Source organism: Cydia fagiglandana, chromosome 9 (assembly GCF_963556715.1).
Source record: "Cydia fagiglandana chromosome 9, ilCydFagi1.1, whole genome shotgun sequence".
In the NCBI taxonomy this organism is placed as follows: Eukaryota; Metazoa; Arthropoda; class Insecta; order Lepidoptera; family Tortricidae; genus Cydia; species Cydia fagiglandana.
The window spans coordinates 17,329,203-17,346,956 of record NC_085940.1 but is presented as its reverse complement, the minus strand read 5'-3'; the positions used below and the strand labels follow the sequence as shown (position 1 = coordinate 17,346,956).

Here is a 17,754-nt window from a genome sequence, read left to right as displayed (position 1 = left end):
TCCCGGTAGTTGTTTGCAGCGAACGGTTTAATAGCGAAGAGTCTTGACTAACACCTAGAGAGACTCTTGCTGGGTGGTTGGATCAAGTACCTCGTCCTCGCGGTCGTGCAGGATGTCGGGCGGCACGTCGGGCACGGCGTGGTGCTGCGGCGGCCGGCCGCGGCGGGGGGTCACCTTCACCGCCGCTCGCTGCTGCTCCCACAGGGTCAGTATACCCACGTGCGAGTCCACTACGGAGAGATAAATCAAATGAAATTTTATTATAAATAAATTATCTTGATATCATGTAGCGGACTCAAAACGGCGGCCATTTTTACGGTGACGACATGTGGAAAGTTCCACGGCGTCATAACACACCGTCAGCAACCAAGGTCAAACAAAACGTATCCACAAAAGAAAATGGACAACCTTGATTTAGCTTTGATGAATAAACTATCATCAGAAGAGGAAAATAATCGTAGTGCGGAAGATCATTTATTCAAATCTCGTGGTACAGAAGGTGCATTTGAGATTTTAGTAGATATGGCTTCACCGCTATCAAATAAAACGTTCACGGAACTATTGAAAGTATCGAAACCGTCAAGACGGCCGTCATGCAAATGGTGGCAGTTGGCACCGCTTTTTGACGTTACGGTGTCAATTACCGCTCTCTAGGAAACCGCGCCATTTGGTTTACATAGGCAACGTTCTAGTGACGTCATTCACCGCTATATGACGGCACCGCTTTCCTAGGAAACCAGAGCTTAAGGTGGTTCTCCTTGCTCGATTTTCATACAACTTTCTTGGCACCCTAGCTCCTATTATATAGGGTTTCTTCACTTGTATATGTAATGTTTGGGTAGTATATATATTTCTGTCTTCGCAGAACGTAAAAAAATACTAGATTTTGATTAAAATTATTAAGAAAAAAGCCTTTGAATATTGGTAAAAATTTGCCCCATTGCTTGTTTGTGTGAGTGATGCTTATAGTGTAGGTGTAATTCTAACATGGCGACTTCATTTGACAAGCAATCATTTTTAATTTATCAAAGGTGTAACAGATGGCACTTTAAAACCGCAACACAGATTACCTGTGTATTTTGTTTTATTTTCACTCAATAGAGGGAGATATATTTAATGCACAAAGCATGTTACGAGTATACTCATTTAAGAGTCTCCTTTCTGATATAATTTCATTCCCAGATTTAATATAACTTAATAATTATTATGATTATTACACAATAAAATACATTTATATAACTATACATTTAATAGAAAGGTCAGTCCAAACAATCATTCGCGTAACGGTCGTCCACCGAAAAGCCTTGTGAATTCTGCTTTCGGTTCGGCAGAAATATAAATGTTCGCTGGAAAAGCCTATATTTATTGTAACAATGATTTTTAAACTAAAATACCTAGCTATATTTTTCTCAAAAATATATAGGTATGTGGAAAAAAATGTCATCTTCTTGTAAATAAACAAGATTCTATATGTTCTACTTGTGCATAACAATAACATTAGTAGATTATTAACCAAGTGATCATTTCTTGTTGAAATTTTTTTCAAAAATGTTGCCTTTCACCCGAGTTAAAACACTCTACTTTTCATTTCGCATATAAGGAAAGTAAAATGCATGTGTTTTTTAAATACATTTTTATACTAGGTATTTTTGAGAGTAGGTACTTTCAATTAACAATTTGGCCAAAAGTAATATCGTTATTTATGGAATGGGGAGTCAAATATCAGAATGGAAATTGTTATACATCCATTTATACCCAAATTTCAATTCCTTATTGTAAAAAGAATAATAAAATCGTACTTGGAATTGGAACCTAAACTGCTCTAGTGCAGAAACGTAGGGTAAACCGGGTGCAATAGTACCACGGGGCAATAGTACCATCGTTATTATCTTCACAATTACAACAAAATATGAATATGTGGGTATATACGATAAAGCCCAATACTTGTCTGGACCCGCTCACTTAGTGTAGTAAATAAAGGTAGTGGACCCCGCAGTAATTCCTCAGCCAGAAAAAGCTTTACAGTATGATAAAGTATCAATAAATAAAAAGTATTGTATAAATTTCCAAAGAACAATAATAATAGTATTTAAGTAAATACCTAAAGTCTTAAATCGTTAATATCTTTTTAAGGAAAATTGCTCCGTTTAAACTTTCTTCTCCGGACATGTTCATGTAACGTATTGCAACAATATATGAAATATCAAAAAAAAATCCCCGCAGAAATACCAATATTAACAAAATATATTTTTTTGGCGTGGCTTGGACCGGAAAATTGCTCAGTCTAATTTTTTCACTGGAATGCCATTTTATTGCCGATTTATACATACAAATTGAAAATCTAAAAAATTTACCATGTAACTATACTTTTTTTCAGAAATTGCCTTTTTACTCGCTGTGGAAAATTTCTCTATCCATTTTATTTATTGAATTAAGTTCACAGTTTTCTTTCCATTCAACTATAAAAACATCCAAAAAAATAACGAGCGTATTCAAAACTAAACATATCGGGAGCAGTGTATAGGAGCGGGGTGTACAAGGGATGACAGTTCTTTTGGATATTTTGGATTTAAGTATATACGTGACTACTTAGTATATATTAAAAAAGAAATCAGGCTGAGAAATTTTCCACTCTCAGTTTTTTATAGTTCTAAAATACATAAACTTGGGTATGCATTTTTTTTGGATTTTCTTACCCACTACGCCAAATTATATTCTAAGATCATATAAGAAGGAAAAAATGGCAGAGCAATTTTCCGATGAAAATGAGCGCCAAAAAAGGAATTATCGTAAAAAAAATATTCTCATGTTTGACAAAAGTTGTAGATTTTTTCTAGTATCAGATACTGATACAAATAACTTATTTGGTAAAATAATTTTGGACGGAGGAATTACTCGGTTCAATATATAAACAGATTTGTATTTTTACGTATAAATACCTAACTTAGGAGTGGTTTTTTTTTGGATATTTATATGTTAGTTTCGGCTCATACTATACAATAACCAAGCAAAATTTCATCGACTGAGAAATTAATGCATGGGTCTCCATACAACAACTTGCTTCGTTTACTACACTACACTAGTCGGCCGCTCGCTGCGACGCGGAACGGAGGTGCGCGGAGACCATTTTTGTTTTCGAGTGATCAAAGTAAGTATTTACGAGAAATATTTTGTCATATTATTCAAAACCAAATAATCCTAGAGTTAGATTGGTATTAGATTATGATTAGTTAGTTATCAAAGTTTCTTTTGTGGGACAGTATGGGGATGAGTTAGGTAAAGGAATTGAAATATAAGTACTTTATGAAATTTTGGGTACTCGGGGGCATTAGTAACTATGTGAGCCGGGGACAATTGTACCGTTACAATTGACACCGCGGTACAAACGACTCCTTAACAACGTTACCAAAAATATTAAAAAAGCATTAGGAGAAACCAAAAATAAAGGAAAAATATGAGACGGAAAAAGCAAAAGGGAAGGGAAAAGGCAAGGTAATAGACAAGGGGAAAGGGACCGGAAAAGGAAAAAATATTCAACGACAAGGAGGATTCTGTAGAAGAATACTATTGCCTAGTCTGTGGTGAGCCTTATAGTATAAGCAGATCCAATGAAACATGGGTGCAATGTGATAATTGTCAATTGTGGGCTCATGAAGAGTGTACTGACCAGGGCCCTATTTCACCAACTACGACAGGTATGGCAATTGTCAAAAAATGACAGACCTCTGTTTTACCACACCGACATTTGTCAGTGACATATGTCGAGTGACAATTGACAAGTGACAGGTGACAATTTTGTAGATTGTTTTGTATAGAATTTCATATAAACATGACAGGTATTTTGGTACAATTGTCCATCTTAAATTTAATGACAATTATTTTGTGAAACAAGGGTAATTTTTACTAGTCGATATATTTGTCAATTCTTGACAAGATATCGTTAATTGCTTTCTGTGTACCGTGTTGTCATCACTAACATGATATTGATTGAGATCCCAATCCCACCTAATGCAGCGTACCTACATTATTTGTTGACAAGGCGTGAAAGCATTATTTTTTTGTTACTTTTAAGTTATTTTTTCTGCAAATGCAAGTGCAGTGACGTCAAAGTAGAAATCTATTCTTACCTACTTTATGTATTCCCTTGTATAAGAATGTCACCTCTGTTACTTTCGCGTAGATTCATTTTCTAACCAAAACCCTAACTTTACCGTTAGTGCCCAACTTCGCCCAAGTAAATTATAAAAAAAACAATACCTACCTATTTACCTAAACATACCTAATTTCGCTACCTGTCCCCAACTCAATCAAAACTATACTGAAACTTATTCCAAATCCTAAATGTTGAAGTACTAAACGCCTTCGTAGGCAACAATTACTATTTATAGTGTTATTATGATTTCATGCTTGTTAAGAAGAATTTAAAAGCGATTTTTATTTGTACCCTAAAGGCGAATTTAGGGTACAAAGTTTGTTTTGCCAACGTTTGCCAATAACGGGGTTTGCTAACAACGAAAACACTACAATTGTCACCTAAGCCTGACACAGCTCCGATTTCATGTCAAGAATTACCGACAAATTGACAAACATGTCGACTTATAAAAACTACTCTTGATTCATCAAATCATTGTCATTAAATGAAAGATTGACAATTGTAACTAAAGGCGTGTCAAGTTTATAAGCATTTCTATACAAAAACAGTCTACTAAATTGTCACTTGTCACCTGTCACTTGGCAATTGACACTCGACATATGTCACTGTCGGCTTGGTGAAATAGGGGCCAGGAATTGAGTTACACTTGTCATAATTGTGAGTAGCGATTATCTTACTATGAGATATGTTAGTTTAAGGTTCCTTAAAGAGCATTCGCTCATCAGACACGTAAACGTACATTTATTTATGAATTGGAAAAAAAAAACACCTCAAGCAAGCGGTGTGACTTGTCATAACGCACGCACAATATTAACTTTAATAAACGTAAAGTATCAGAATTTCACATTTTTTGTTGGATTTTACAAAAAAAAATAAGTAAAATACGATAACCCCTAATTCCGGAACCAGTTCCGGAATTCCGGAATTCGAATCCAATATCGAAAATCAGTTCCGGAATTGGAGACCATCCGATATTGCAAGCCCTAATTGTAACACAAGGAATCATTGACCAAAAACGGGATTTTCTACCATATTCTTACCGTTAACAACAATTACCCTCAAAAATACGTAAATCAATAACCTACTATTTCATATGTAGGTACGTACAGTTTTGGTTCAACTCCTATACATTCTGAACTAGGAACCATTATCCAAAAAATGGTACTATTGCCCCCGGTCTACCCTATCATTTCCTGCACACCTTTTACAACAACAATGACCGTCTTTCATAGCATGCGAAATGAAACGGATATTTCTTGTTTTCTTTGCATTAGCATTTTTCTCTCGATAATTTAATCAATTTGCAACATAAGTATTAGAAGAATCGTCATAAATTCATAAATAACAAAATATAAAAGGACATACATTTATAGAAGGTTTCCCCGCGCGACGTTGCCAATTGGTTTAAAGGGCAACATGCTCGCAACGTTTGGATGTCAATAATTCGACAATGAAAATTTATATTTCAAATCAATTCAAACTTGATATTTTTGACAGTAATGGGTTACTTACTTAAATAAGAAGGCATATTTCGCCCGGGTCTACTATGGTCAAATGGTCTAGTGGCTTTTAGCTAATGAGTATAAGTCTAATAAGTTGAACAGCATGACAGGGTTCAAACCACGAACAAAGACTCATTTCTTTTTGTATTTATTTTATTTCATTTTTTTGGCTTTTTATGACCTTATTTTTTATCACATGATTATTTTACGATTTTTAATCATTATCAAACGGGACTTACCTAATCGCGTATAATTAAGTTTTTAAAATTTACCTCCGAGTTCCAACGTTCCGATGGCGTAGTCTCCGTGGTTGTCGGGTCGGGCTCTTAGTTCTCTTAGACAACGGGGACGGAAAAGTTGGAGGTACATTTTAAAAACTTAACTAAAACGGTTAAGTACTGTTTTTCTAAATAATAATATAATGTATAGTATTTATTTTAACTCTAAATTAGTTTTAATAGGTATATATATATTAGAAAAGGTGGAAAGGCTGACCATATAGTCATCCAGCGTGGAAATGCTCTCAATATCCTTTAGCATTGCATTTTCTAAAAACCTATCTAGATAGAACATTAGGTGTTTATGTAAAATGGTAACTATGTATAATTTCAATAAAATGTAGGTAAAGGTATACTTACTTACTTTATAGTTCGTTTTTTTTAGCTTTAGAAATAAGGTAAACAATCTTGATGCGTCTTTTAATTGAAAAACACATTTTAAAAATAAGTTACGGCAAATATGTAACAATTATGAATCTAATACGATCATTTATAATCTTCTGCTTTCATAAGTAATAGTTACCGATTTTTTAAAAACGTTTTTCTATTAAAAGACATGTCAAGATCGCTTACCTTCTTTGTAGTTCTTTCTAATGCTTAAAAAAACGAACTATAGTTAGGTATAGTTTTTAGGACTGACCAACAATGACTACGATATTTACGATAGGTACAGAAAGTAAGGCTGACTGCTGTATAAACGTAAGGAAACATAATTATAATTATGTACAACAATATATAAGGTATACCTAAATGAACGAGTTCACATCCCATCATAATCACAATATTTTATTGTGTTTAAAGAACGATATATTTTGATTTTTTCTGTTTCTCATTTCTTCCCCAACAATGTGACTCACACGCCAGCTTAGTAGTGTTACGTTACTACTAAGGTAACGTTAAAAGCGTTTTTTTAATTTTAGGTACCTAATATAATTTGCGTCATTTTCAATTGATAATAAGAATAACAATATATAAATTATAAAACTTTTCATAAAATAAAAATAAAAAACAAAAAAAATAAGCACCGTCGTGATTTGAACCCAGAATCATTGTAACTAGCTTAAATTTATTCAAAACAGATGTTGTGGGTGCCACAAGCACATGACAATTTACGTTTCAAAATTCCAGTTGGTTCCAAGTTACTTGTCAATGTCACAAATAAGAATTTAAATTCTAAATTGTTTTTACAAAAAATAAAATTTCATGCGCTGCACTGCGCCCTCTAGGATACTTTATTGTAACATTCCAAATCTACTGACATTTGACACTGACTTTAGGTATGTAAGTGTGCGTGAATGCAAGAAATTGCAATATTTTGCAGTTGGATTCCGGTAATAACGAAATGAGACAATGTTGAGTTGAACATGTCTCGATTTGGATGTAGTATTTTTTATAGTTTTCGCACATATCAACACATCTTATGAAACTTTGTATTTTGGGAGAAATAGTGAAAATCCACAATTCGTGCACAGTGACGCCATCTTTTGGCTGATAATCGGCATCCCATCCCTAGACATCCACCTTAAGCAATTCTATGTGGGCAATACTATTTAATCCACTGATAGTAGGCCTCAGTAGCATAATTATTTAGTGTAGAAATGCATTTACAGTATATTTAACTTACTAGTGGGTCCATGCAGTGCTCTTTCCGCCTTGCCCTCCGCCCCGCTGTCGCCACTCCCAGAGTCTCCGTTTTCGTCTGTATTCTCGGCCAAAGATACGTGCGGCGTGAACTCAGGGTCACATCTGTAAAGTAAATGTCCGTTTAGTATTTCAAACCCACTCAACAAAGCAAACACATAAAGAAAGTTAGTAAGAATATGCGAAGTACGCGTGCAAATATCCGTAGCAACAGCAGACTAGATTTAGGGGGCCGTTAAAAGACAAAATTCAATCATACATCATCAAAACAATCTAATATTGCTGCACTGCAAAGTGAATATTTCAGAGGCGCTTATTTAATCTTTGATTATGTAAAATACCTAGCAATATGATAAAAAATTAATATCATAATCGTTAGCTTTAATTGTTGAGAAGATTCGATACTAACCTCAGAAACGCCTTCAAGTTGTGCAGTATCTTGTTATTAGGGCTCGGCTCGCGGCACACCAGACGCGACGCCAGCGCCGCCAGCGACTCCGCGGACTGCGCCTGCAGCTCCTCCCACATCTCCTTCTTTATACTCTCCATTAGCGGCCTCACCACTGGGTTCAACTTCTCTGGTAACGAGTTCAGACTAGCACAAGCGCCAGCTAAAGCAGCCTGTACTGAAATGTTCAGAATAGTCTGTTCTGCCGCGCATTGGTTCACGGCGGTTTGGAGATTCTTTCGACGCTCCTCTAACGTCGTAACTACCCGTTTCAGTTTTAGAGACGCCACCATAGGCTCTGTGACTGTTGTCATGTGAATAACTTGCTCGAGACGGATGATGTTGTTGAATTCTTCACCGTCTACTGGTAGTTTATAGTGTTTCATCATTGCTAGTAAATCTCTAGCTTCTTGAAGTATTCTGTTGCAGTTTAAAGCTACTTCATCGTAATATAGCGCTTGGTTGAGAGACGCGTGTAAAGTAATTGTTAGTGGGGGTGGAGCTAGTCGACTTATTGGGTCGTCGGTGATGTCGTCTCGTTTTTCACCGAATATCGGAGGGGGGAAGAGATTGTGGTGTAAGGAGCGTCGCGCCCACGCGGAGACTACTAGGCCTGCTACTAGCCGCTGCAGCGCGCTCGACGATCTCAAATGCACTAACAACACTTTTACGAAGCAGTCTATAGGGCTTTCGTCTTCAGGTTTGTACTCTATACCGGGAGCCGGTTGTACTAGATAACAGGACAGATATCCTAGTATCTCTGCAGCGAGGCAGCGCGCTCGAGTTACATTCTTATCACGAACGCAGGTAGGTTGAGATTCGCTTCCACCCAGGAACCATTTTTGATTGGGCCTCGCCTCAGGCGGCAAGCCCTCTCCTAATTGGCTCGGTTTTGTCGGCGCTCGCTTTTCTTTAGTAGGCGGCTGAAGTAAGAGATTGGGTGCTATAGGTAACCTGGCCGGCTGCATGGCGAGGCATAGCCAGGTAGCCAGCAGCGGGCAGGCGGCAACTAACACTATACCTAGCGGTGCGTAGCGGAGGAGATTCTCCCAAACTTGAACGGCGATCATCTGTATATCGCCGACGTGCTCAAACAAAATTCTTTGGTAAACGTGTCTCATAGCCTCTTGTAGTAGTTCAGGGGTCCACATTAAATATTGGACACCGTTTATTGGTTTCACATCTCCATTGCTGGACTCGCCGTTGCCATTCGTGTCCGGACCCTTAACCTCTGTGACTAGTGGTCTCGTGAGTGTCCTCAGTGTTTGGAGGGAAGCTTTTCTGACCGAGCTGGTGGAGTGGTCTAAATACGGCCACAGCCTTGGCAGAACGTCGGCCAAGTCGATAGGGTGAAGGAGTTTGGCCGCTTGCGGCATGGCCATTAGGGAAGCCAACAATGCCATGTAGGAATTGGCAGGCGAAGCGAGGTCATCCTGAAATGGAAGCATTTTGAAAGAGCTACGTATTTGTGATTTCATGTACATATATGTTTATTTTTTATATCAAATTCTATAAAGTTATGTACTCACTGAGTATAATTGCATGAATTCTATAGTAATTTAAATTGTATTTTTCTTAATTACTCGTAATGCATGTTAATTATAAGATGTAATAATGTTTTGAAAAGATGTGTCCCGCCGAGTTTGTTGCCGGTCCCATATTGGGATACCCTCCTCCAATTGAGGGGGGATTTAAATCTTCTCGGGGCAGAGGTGTACGGTTGGAGCCGATAAAGGTTTATTTGACGTTCATAAGCGCATTGTAATATGCCTACTTGAATAAACAATTTTTTATCTTTATCTTATCTTTATCATTATTGTTAAATTCAAAATTAATAATCATTTTTAAAAACTCACAAAAATATTTCGTTGAGACTAGGGCACTTCACAAGAAATAGTTGTTAAGGTCGAACAGGGTAGCTCCTCCAAGCGTTACAGTGGGCAGTGATTGTTAAGTTTGATTGAGACTAAAATGATGTAATACTCGTAGCTCTAGGATCATGCCCGCCGCCACGGCCGACACGTCCTCCGCGGGGTCGCTCAGCCCCGATATCAGGTGCTCGATGATAGATAGGTTACCTGGTCATGCAGCAGCTGCCACAGCCGTGCCACGACGGTGGGCAGCACGGCCGCCCGGGCGTCGGCGAGCGCGGCCGCGGCCGGCGCGAGCGCGCCCGCCGCCACGGCCGACACGTCCTCCGCGGGGTCGCTCAGCCCCGATATCAGGTGCTCGATGATAGATAGGTTACCTGGTCATGCAGCAGCTGCCACAGCCGTGCCACGACGGTGGGCAGCACGGCCGCCCGGGCGTCGGCGAGCGCGGCCGCGGCCGGCGCGAGCGCGCCCGCCGCCACGGCCGACACGTCCTCCGCGGGGTCGCTCAGCCCCGATATCAGGTGCTCGATGATAGATAGGTTACCTGGTCATGCAGCAGCTGCCACAGCCGTGCCACGACGGTGGGCAGCACGGCCGCCCGGGCGTCGGCGAGCGCGGCCGCGGCCGGCGCGAGCGCGCCCGCCGCCACGGCCGACACGTCCTCCGCGGGGTCGCTCAGCCCCGATATCAGGTGCTCGATCACGCCGCTGTCGCATGCCACTTCCTGTTCAGAGAACCACATGTAAACATTAGTTGAAAGTATATGGTGGGTCGAGAAAATTTGGGTCGGTATTCTGGTACACTGCCCATGGTTAGATTGTTACTTTTATTTTATACTAGTTTCACCTATATCTATCAATTTTTCTTGCAGTAGGTATGAAGGTTCTTTCATAAGAACCTTCTCCTGACAATAACAAACACAACAAAAAAAGAATTAACGAAATAGTAACCTGTCTCGCGGCCAGCAGGTACTTGAAGCCGAGCAGCGCCCCGTGGCGCGCCTCCCACTGCTGCTGCGCGGCCAGCGTGGACAGCAGCGCGGCCACGGCGCGCACGCGCGGCGCGCGCATCTGCGCGAGCGCCACGCCCAGCGTCTGCGCGCACGTCTCGCGCACGGGGGCCACCACCTGATGAACATGTAGCGCGTGAGACATTTCAAGCTTTTGGGGTAATGTACGATTGAAATTCATCATCAGGACTGGCGATGATCAATTAGATTATGCTTCTCTACCGCTCGAATATGAGTGAGCGACTGAGGCAAAAATATGAAATCAGTTTTCGCTCGCGTTACACCTCAGCCGAGATGCAGCAGATGGCTGGACTGCGGCGTATCAGGCGTAACGAAACGTATGTTAGTTGCGCGTCCAGATCGACTGAGAATTTGCTTCATTGTTTTGCTTATAAATGTTTAAATCAGTATACGATGTAATAAATATCGCTAATTTTGTATCACAAGAATACTTGAATGGTATTTACATCATTATATTTCACCAACTGAGGACAGTTTGTTGGCGGATAAAGCGCTCTCTATCCTTTGTTTTAGCACTTCAGAAATAGCTAAATCACAAAATACAAATGATAAAAACACTCACTTGATCTGACACAAAGTCTCCGAAACGGTCCAACGCTAGAACGCAAAGCAACCTCAGCGCCATATCTTCCAGCCATTCTTGGTGGGCATCTTCCATCTGAAAACAAAGCATTCGTTTTTCAAATTTCAATATTAGATAATAATTGATGGACCTGGTGTTTCAGTATTATTTTTTCTGGATATTTGCGCTGGATAAAAAAACTCAAGCCTCAGGCCCCACGCGCCGGAGCAGTCCGGCACCGCTAGTGACTGACCTGCTGCGGGGTCCCGCCGGCGGCCTGCCCCGCGGAGGCGGCTATGGGCGCGCGCAGCAGCTCGCGCAGCGCCGAGGCGGCGCCGTGGCGCGCCTCCCACGCCGCGCTGAACAGCGTGGCCTGCAGCGCGCCGCACCAGCTCTCCAGCGGCCAGCTCGAGCTGGCGCCCCACGCGCCGGAGCAGTCCGGCACCGCTAGTGACTGACCTGCTGCGGGGTCCCGCCGGCGGCCTGCCCCGCGGAGGCGGCTATGGGCGCGCGCAGCAGCTCGCGCAGCGCCGAGGCGGCGCCGTGGCGCGCCTCCCACGCCGCGCTGAACAGCGTGGCCTGCAGCGCGCCGCACCAGCTCTCCAGCGGCCAGCTCGAGCTGGCGCCCCACGCGCCGGAGCAGTCCGGCACCGCTAGTGACTGCTCCACTGCCAACAAGGGATCAATTACTAGATAATTGTAATTGGCTTCCCATCTCTTATTAATTTGGGATACTCTGTATCTATACTCTGTATAGTTGTTGGATTTCCAAAACAAAAATAAAATAAACACGAGTCAAACCCAAAAGTCATGTTGAAGTGTCTAAAGTCAGACCAAGAATAGTCTGCAGCAGATTTGATAGCCCACGCAGTGCGTTATTTAAAACGTCAAACTTCTATGAAATTATGATGTAGAAATGACACTTGCCCTGCGTGGGCTATCAATCGAATCCGCTGCAGACTTTTTTTGGTCTTTAGAAGCTTGAGACCTATAAAGACACGACAGAACGCGCTTAAGAAATCATCTTCTAAAACAATAATTAAAGAACATTACAAATCTAGAACAAAGAGTCACGAAAAGATACGGAGGCAAATCACGATTACGATCAGGCTACTGACTGTTGACGGCAAACCACAAATATGTAAAACTGACTCATTACGGCTCGTCCACGACATTGCGCGACTGGCGGCGGGAACGAAAGGTCCGATCGCTGTGTCTCGCTCCAACCTATCGTTGCCGCCACCGCCGCCGCCGGTAGCGCAATGTCATGGCCTGGCCGTTAGCGTTATCATATAGATCCCAAGGGCTATTAAACTAATACTCACAGCTAAACTCGTCGATCTCCAGCTTGATCTTCTTCCGGTCCGGCTCGACCGGCGGCGTAGGCGGCGCGGGCGGCTCCTCGCAGTCGCGCGACTTCTGCTTGCAGAACGCCGCTTGTCGCGCTTTGCGCTTCGCCAAGTTCATCTCGCGAGAGCTGAGCGGCTTGGATGACGATGGGACTAGCTCTTGCACTGGCCTCTGTGGAAAAAAAAACAATTAGGTAGTTTGCTTAAAAAAAGTACCTATCAAGTATTTCGAAAAAACCGGGCAAGTGCGAGTCGGACTCGCGCACGAAGGGTTCCGTACCATAATGCAAAAAAAAAACAAAAAAAAAAGCAAAAAAAAACGGTCACCCATCCAAGTACTGACCACTCCCGACGTTGCTTAACTTTGGTCAAAAATCACGTTTGTTGCATGGGAGCCCCATTTAAATCTTTATTTTATTCTGTTTTTAGTATTTGTTGTTATAGCGGCAACAGAAATACATCATCTGTGAAAATTTCAACTGTCTAGCTATCACGGTTCGTGAGATACAGCCTGGTGACAGACGGACGGACGGACGGACGGACAGCGAAGTCTTAGTAATAGGGTCCCGTTAATGCGACATATCCTTTTTTTCTTTTTATATGCCTTTAAACTTTACTATGTTATATGACGTGTTTAGCCAAGTTTTTTAGAATTAATCTAACTTTACAGGTGCACATAAGGACGTGTACACTGTCAGCATGACCGTGTCGGACATAACAAATTTAGCTCTACGCTAACTATTGAATTCGTTGTGACTCCGATTGTCACCTGTAACACTGTAACATTTTTGAAGTGAAAACTTCTTTAGCGGCGCTGAGCACTTTTTGAGGTGGGGAAAAAATGATAAACTCGAGACAGCGTAACGCGTAAGGTATATATACGCGTAAGGATAGGTCAATAAAATTATACATAGTGCTGTAGACATTTTGGACTAGCCATTGAGTTTTCACTTCTGTCGGCACTCCCGGAGTGCAACCCGTTGTTTTTTTTATTTGCTGTTTAATCAGGTGCGGTGCCGTACCCTGATCACTTCAGTCTTGACTGGCGGCGGCTTGGCGGGACAGAGGTCAACGTTGGTGTACAGCGCGGTGGTCAGGTCCACGCCGAGGCTGGACGCCACCTCGAAGCCGAGGCGGGCGTATATATCTGAGCACAAGTGTGTGACGTACCCTGATCACTTCAGTCTTGACTGGGACCGGCTTGGCGGGACAGAGGTCGTCGTTGGTGTACAGCGCGGTGGTCAGGTCCACGCCCAGGCTGGACGCCACCTCCAAGCCGAGGCGGGCGTGTATATCTGAGCACAAGTGTGTGACGTACCCTGATCACTTCAGTCTTGACTGGGGCCGGCTTGGCGGGACAGAGGTCGTCGTTGGTGTACAGCGCGGTGGTCAGGTCCACGCCCAGGCTGGACGCCACCTCCAAGCCGAGGCGGGCGTATATACCTGGGCACAAGTGTGTGACGTACCCTGATCACTTCAGTCTTGACTGGCGGCGGCTTGGCGGGACAAAGGTCATCGTTGGTGTACAGCGCGGTGGTCAGGTCCACGCCCAGGCTGGACGCCACCTCCAAGCCGAGGCGGGCGTATATACCTGAGCACAAGTGTGTGACGTACCCTGATCACTTCAGTCTTGACTGGGACCGGCTTGGCGGGACAGAGGTCGTCGTTGGTGTACAGCGCGGTGGTCAGGTCCACGCCCAGGCTGGACGCCACCTCCAAGCCGAGCCGGGCGTTGAGTTGTTGCCGCTGCCGCGATAGACGCTCGTTGATGTCTGAAAATAACAAAAATGTCTGACCACACCGTATGTGAAGGCATTAAGGATTCGCCGGATTTCTTAACGACTGATCAGAGGAGAGGAAATTAAGGCATTGCCCGTCAGAGGGCCGTTTTAATGGCTTAGAAAAAATTCGTATGACGATACGCTGAGATTCTATATGAGACTCTTGGAGCTACCCTATCGGATAAAATGACTTGACCGATTGAATAAACCTTCTTGTTCACGAATTTTCCTGTTCATCTTAGAGTTTTTCTTATTACAGCAGTCCCGAACACGATTTTTTTATCTCCAAGACTCAAGAAGTCTTTTTCTAATGCTAAAAAAACGAACTATACAAGCAAATGACCACTCTATAGAACAGAAAGTAGAGCAGGTATCTCGTCAACGTACGAGCAGCATTAAGGGCCTCTACGTTCAGGTCGTACCCGTGGCCCTCCGAGCCCATGAGGTACAAGCAAATGACCATTCTATATAACAGAAAGTAGAGCAGCCGGCCTAGCCAAGGTGACAATCGCTATCGCTTCGACAACGAAACGCTTTGTGTCTCTCTATCACTCTTCCATATTAGTGCGACAATGACAGTTGCGTTTCGATCGTTACGTAGCGTAAGCGATTGGCATGTTGGCTACGCGGCTAGGTATCTCGTGAACGTACCAGCAGCATTAAGGGCCTCTTCGTCCAGGTCGTATTCGTGGCCCTCCGAGCCCATGAGGTGTGCGCCGTGCCGGAGAACCTTCTCGATGTCGAACGTCTCGCACCGTAGCCGCCCGTCGCATTCCGATTTCTCCTCTATGGACAACAGAATAAACAATGTTTAGAAAAAAGTAACAAACCCCCTAGAAAAGCATAATCTTTTTAGTAACTACTCGTACAATCGCCATCAGATATTCATATACGTACCTACCTATCGGACCGGCTGAGGTATATGCGTGTTCAAATCCTTTTGTGAGCACCTTGGCCGTTCCAATATTGATGCGAGGTGATGGCGACTGTTCAATACCTATAAATGCTATAGTTTAACATGTATGTATATGTCGGAGTCTATTTCTACAAGTTGTTTATGATTTAGTCCTTTGGTTTGTAGTTGCCCATAAAACGGACTAAATTAAAGTGTATTCAAACACCTGCTTAGTACCATTATTACTAAATTCAAACCCCTTTATCAATCATTACGCGCAATCCCACAGTCAAACCGTGTAAACTGTTCAACAGTGTCCCACACACTGTAATTGTATAAGATGTATATTTTTATGTTAATAAATAAATAATAAAATGCCAGCAACTAACCTGACCGACATTCTAGATTAGTTCGAATCGAAGTATTGTTGTATATTCTATTTAAAGCGTATTAACAAATGAAAATATCATAAGTTTATTAACCCGCGCATACAATAATACTAAAAGAAAACATCCACTGAGTTACATTAAACATTTCATATTAAGAGATACCGATTGAATAGCGTCGATTCATATCAAAATCCTACCGAGTAACAATCAACTTCAAGCTGTCGTATTAACCATAATTGATCTAATATCATTTGAGCACTAAAATTGTCTGTTGAGTGAATATGTCGCTATAGCTATAAGGTGACCCCTGCGTTGATAAATGAGCCCCAATAGAGGCACGTGAGTCACGGGACTATTCCATGGCTATTAATAGCTCAATAACGGCGAGGTCTACTAGTGCTAGTTGCGCTGCAAAATACGTAGAAGACGCGCTACTAAGGGTTGCCATATATGTGAAACGTCGCGCGGGACAAATTGTTTTTTTTTCACATTGGTGTAACGTCGGAAATAGATGCCTCAATCTCACTGTCCAAGGTCCTAGATCACGCGGCCGCGGTAGGCCTAAGAAGTGCTGGCTGGACGTCGTGACAGCGGACATGGAAGAGAACAATCTCACACCTCAGGATGCGAAGACCGGGCAAAGTGGAGAAGACTGAGCAGGAAAGCGGACCCTGGCGCTAGGCCGGGAAAACGCTAGGTTGAAGAAGAAGATTATGGTGTAATGTGATATGTAGAATACATAAGCCATGCTTCAAAAGAATGTATTATGCAATCACTTTCACAAGGGGACATTTCCTTACTGGCCGGAAAATCGGGACACCAAGCTTCAAACAGACATGTCATGTTTGGCGCATGTTTTTTTTAACCAAATATATTTAATTTAATGTTAGTCATATTTTGAAAGATTGAGTTATAATAAATGAGACCATTATGCGGATACAATACAGAATTACTAGAGCGGCTCTATGCACAATATCGCTATCAATATACCTAAACACTTACAGGAAATCCGGTCGCCAGGAAAATTTTATTTTAATATATAATTATAAATGGACGGATAAAATATAATTATACCAATTATGCTATACCACCAGATAAACTATTGTTGTTAAGTAATGGAGCAAGTCAAAACTTTTGTATAAAAATCAAGTTTTGTTACATACAAATAAACTAATATTTAAATAGATACTTAATATGTATGTCATTCACAATCTATTTCATTGTTAGGTATAAAACGAAATGCAAAAATGGAAAACTAATTCATATTTTTTTATCATTCGTGTACAGCATTTACCTATTTTAAGATGTCTATGAATGAAAACTACCCCAGTGTCAACAAGCAGACGCCAACAAAAGCCTTGAAAATACTGGGGTATTGCGTGTCTAGATATTTTTAAGCACCTTCACCGCATCAATATATCTGATGACGACCGTAGTAGTTAGTAAGATCCTCTAATTCATCCCGGCAGACCTGTCATCCGTATCACTAAAGACATAATCTATGTATAACTCAGGGCTTCCGGCCATCACGTGCAAATGAACCAATTGGAACCCCCGCGTTTGGACCACTATCAACCAATTGTGGGGCTCACAAGGCCGGCTCACTGAGATACGGTTCCAAAAACATACAGGCGCGTACCTAACCATAGAACCGATAAAAGTTTGACCTGCGACCCGCTTCATGAGAGCTTGTAAATTTTGAAAGTCTATTTCTAAAGGCCCCAGTACACAGTGCCTAACGATGGGCACTGTCAAGCCACTGCCATGGGCGACTCTATCAACACCAGACACCAGGCTACGATTCCTTTGAAGTGTTAAAAAAAACCGATAACTTCCCGATTGCGCACGATAG

General features: G+C 42.0%; 1 protein-coding gene across 1 annotated transcript in view; it reads right to left on the bottom strand.

Annotated features, from left to right (window-relative positions):
• The window catches only part of LOC134667507 (TATA-binding protein-associated factor 172), a 57,569-nt gene that overhangs the window by 12,773 nt on the left and 27,042 nt on the right, over positions 1–17,754 (bottom strand). Inside the window, exons 4-13 of the mRNA XM_063524935.1 lie at positions 15,270–15,404; positions 14,452–14,609; positions 12,814–13,009; positions 11,948–12,156; positions 11,489–11,584; positions 10,847–11,023; positions 10,441–10,620; positions 7,984–9,455; positions 7,558–7,679; positions 91–230 (exon numbers count right to left, since the gene is read on the bottom strand). Coding sequence (XP_063381005.1) covers positions 91–230; positions 7,558–7,679; positions 7,984–9,455; positions 10,441–10,620; positions 10,847–11,023; positions 11,489–11,584; positions 11,948–12,156; positions 12,814–13,009; positions 14,452–14,609; positions 15,270–15,404 — 2,885 coding nt within the window. The remainder of the gene's footprint in view (positions 1–90; positions 231–7,557; positions 7,680–7,983; positions 9,456–10,440; positions 10,621–10,846; positions 11,024–11,488; positions 11,585–11,947; positions 12,157–12,813; positions 13,010–14,451; positions 14,610–15,269; positions 15,405–17,754) is intronic.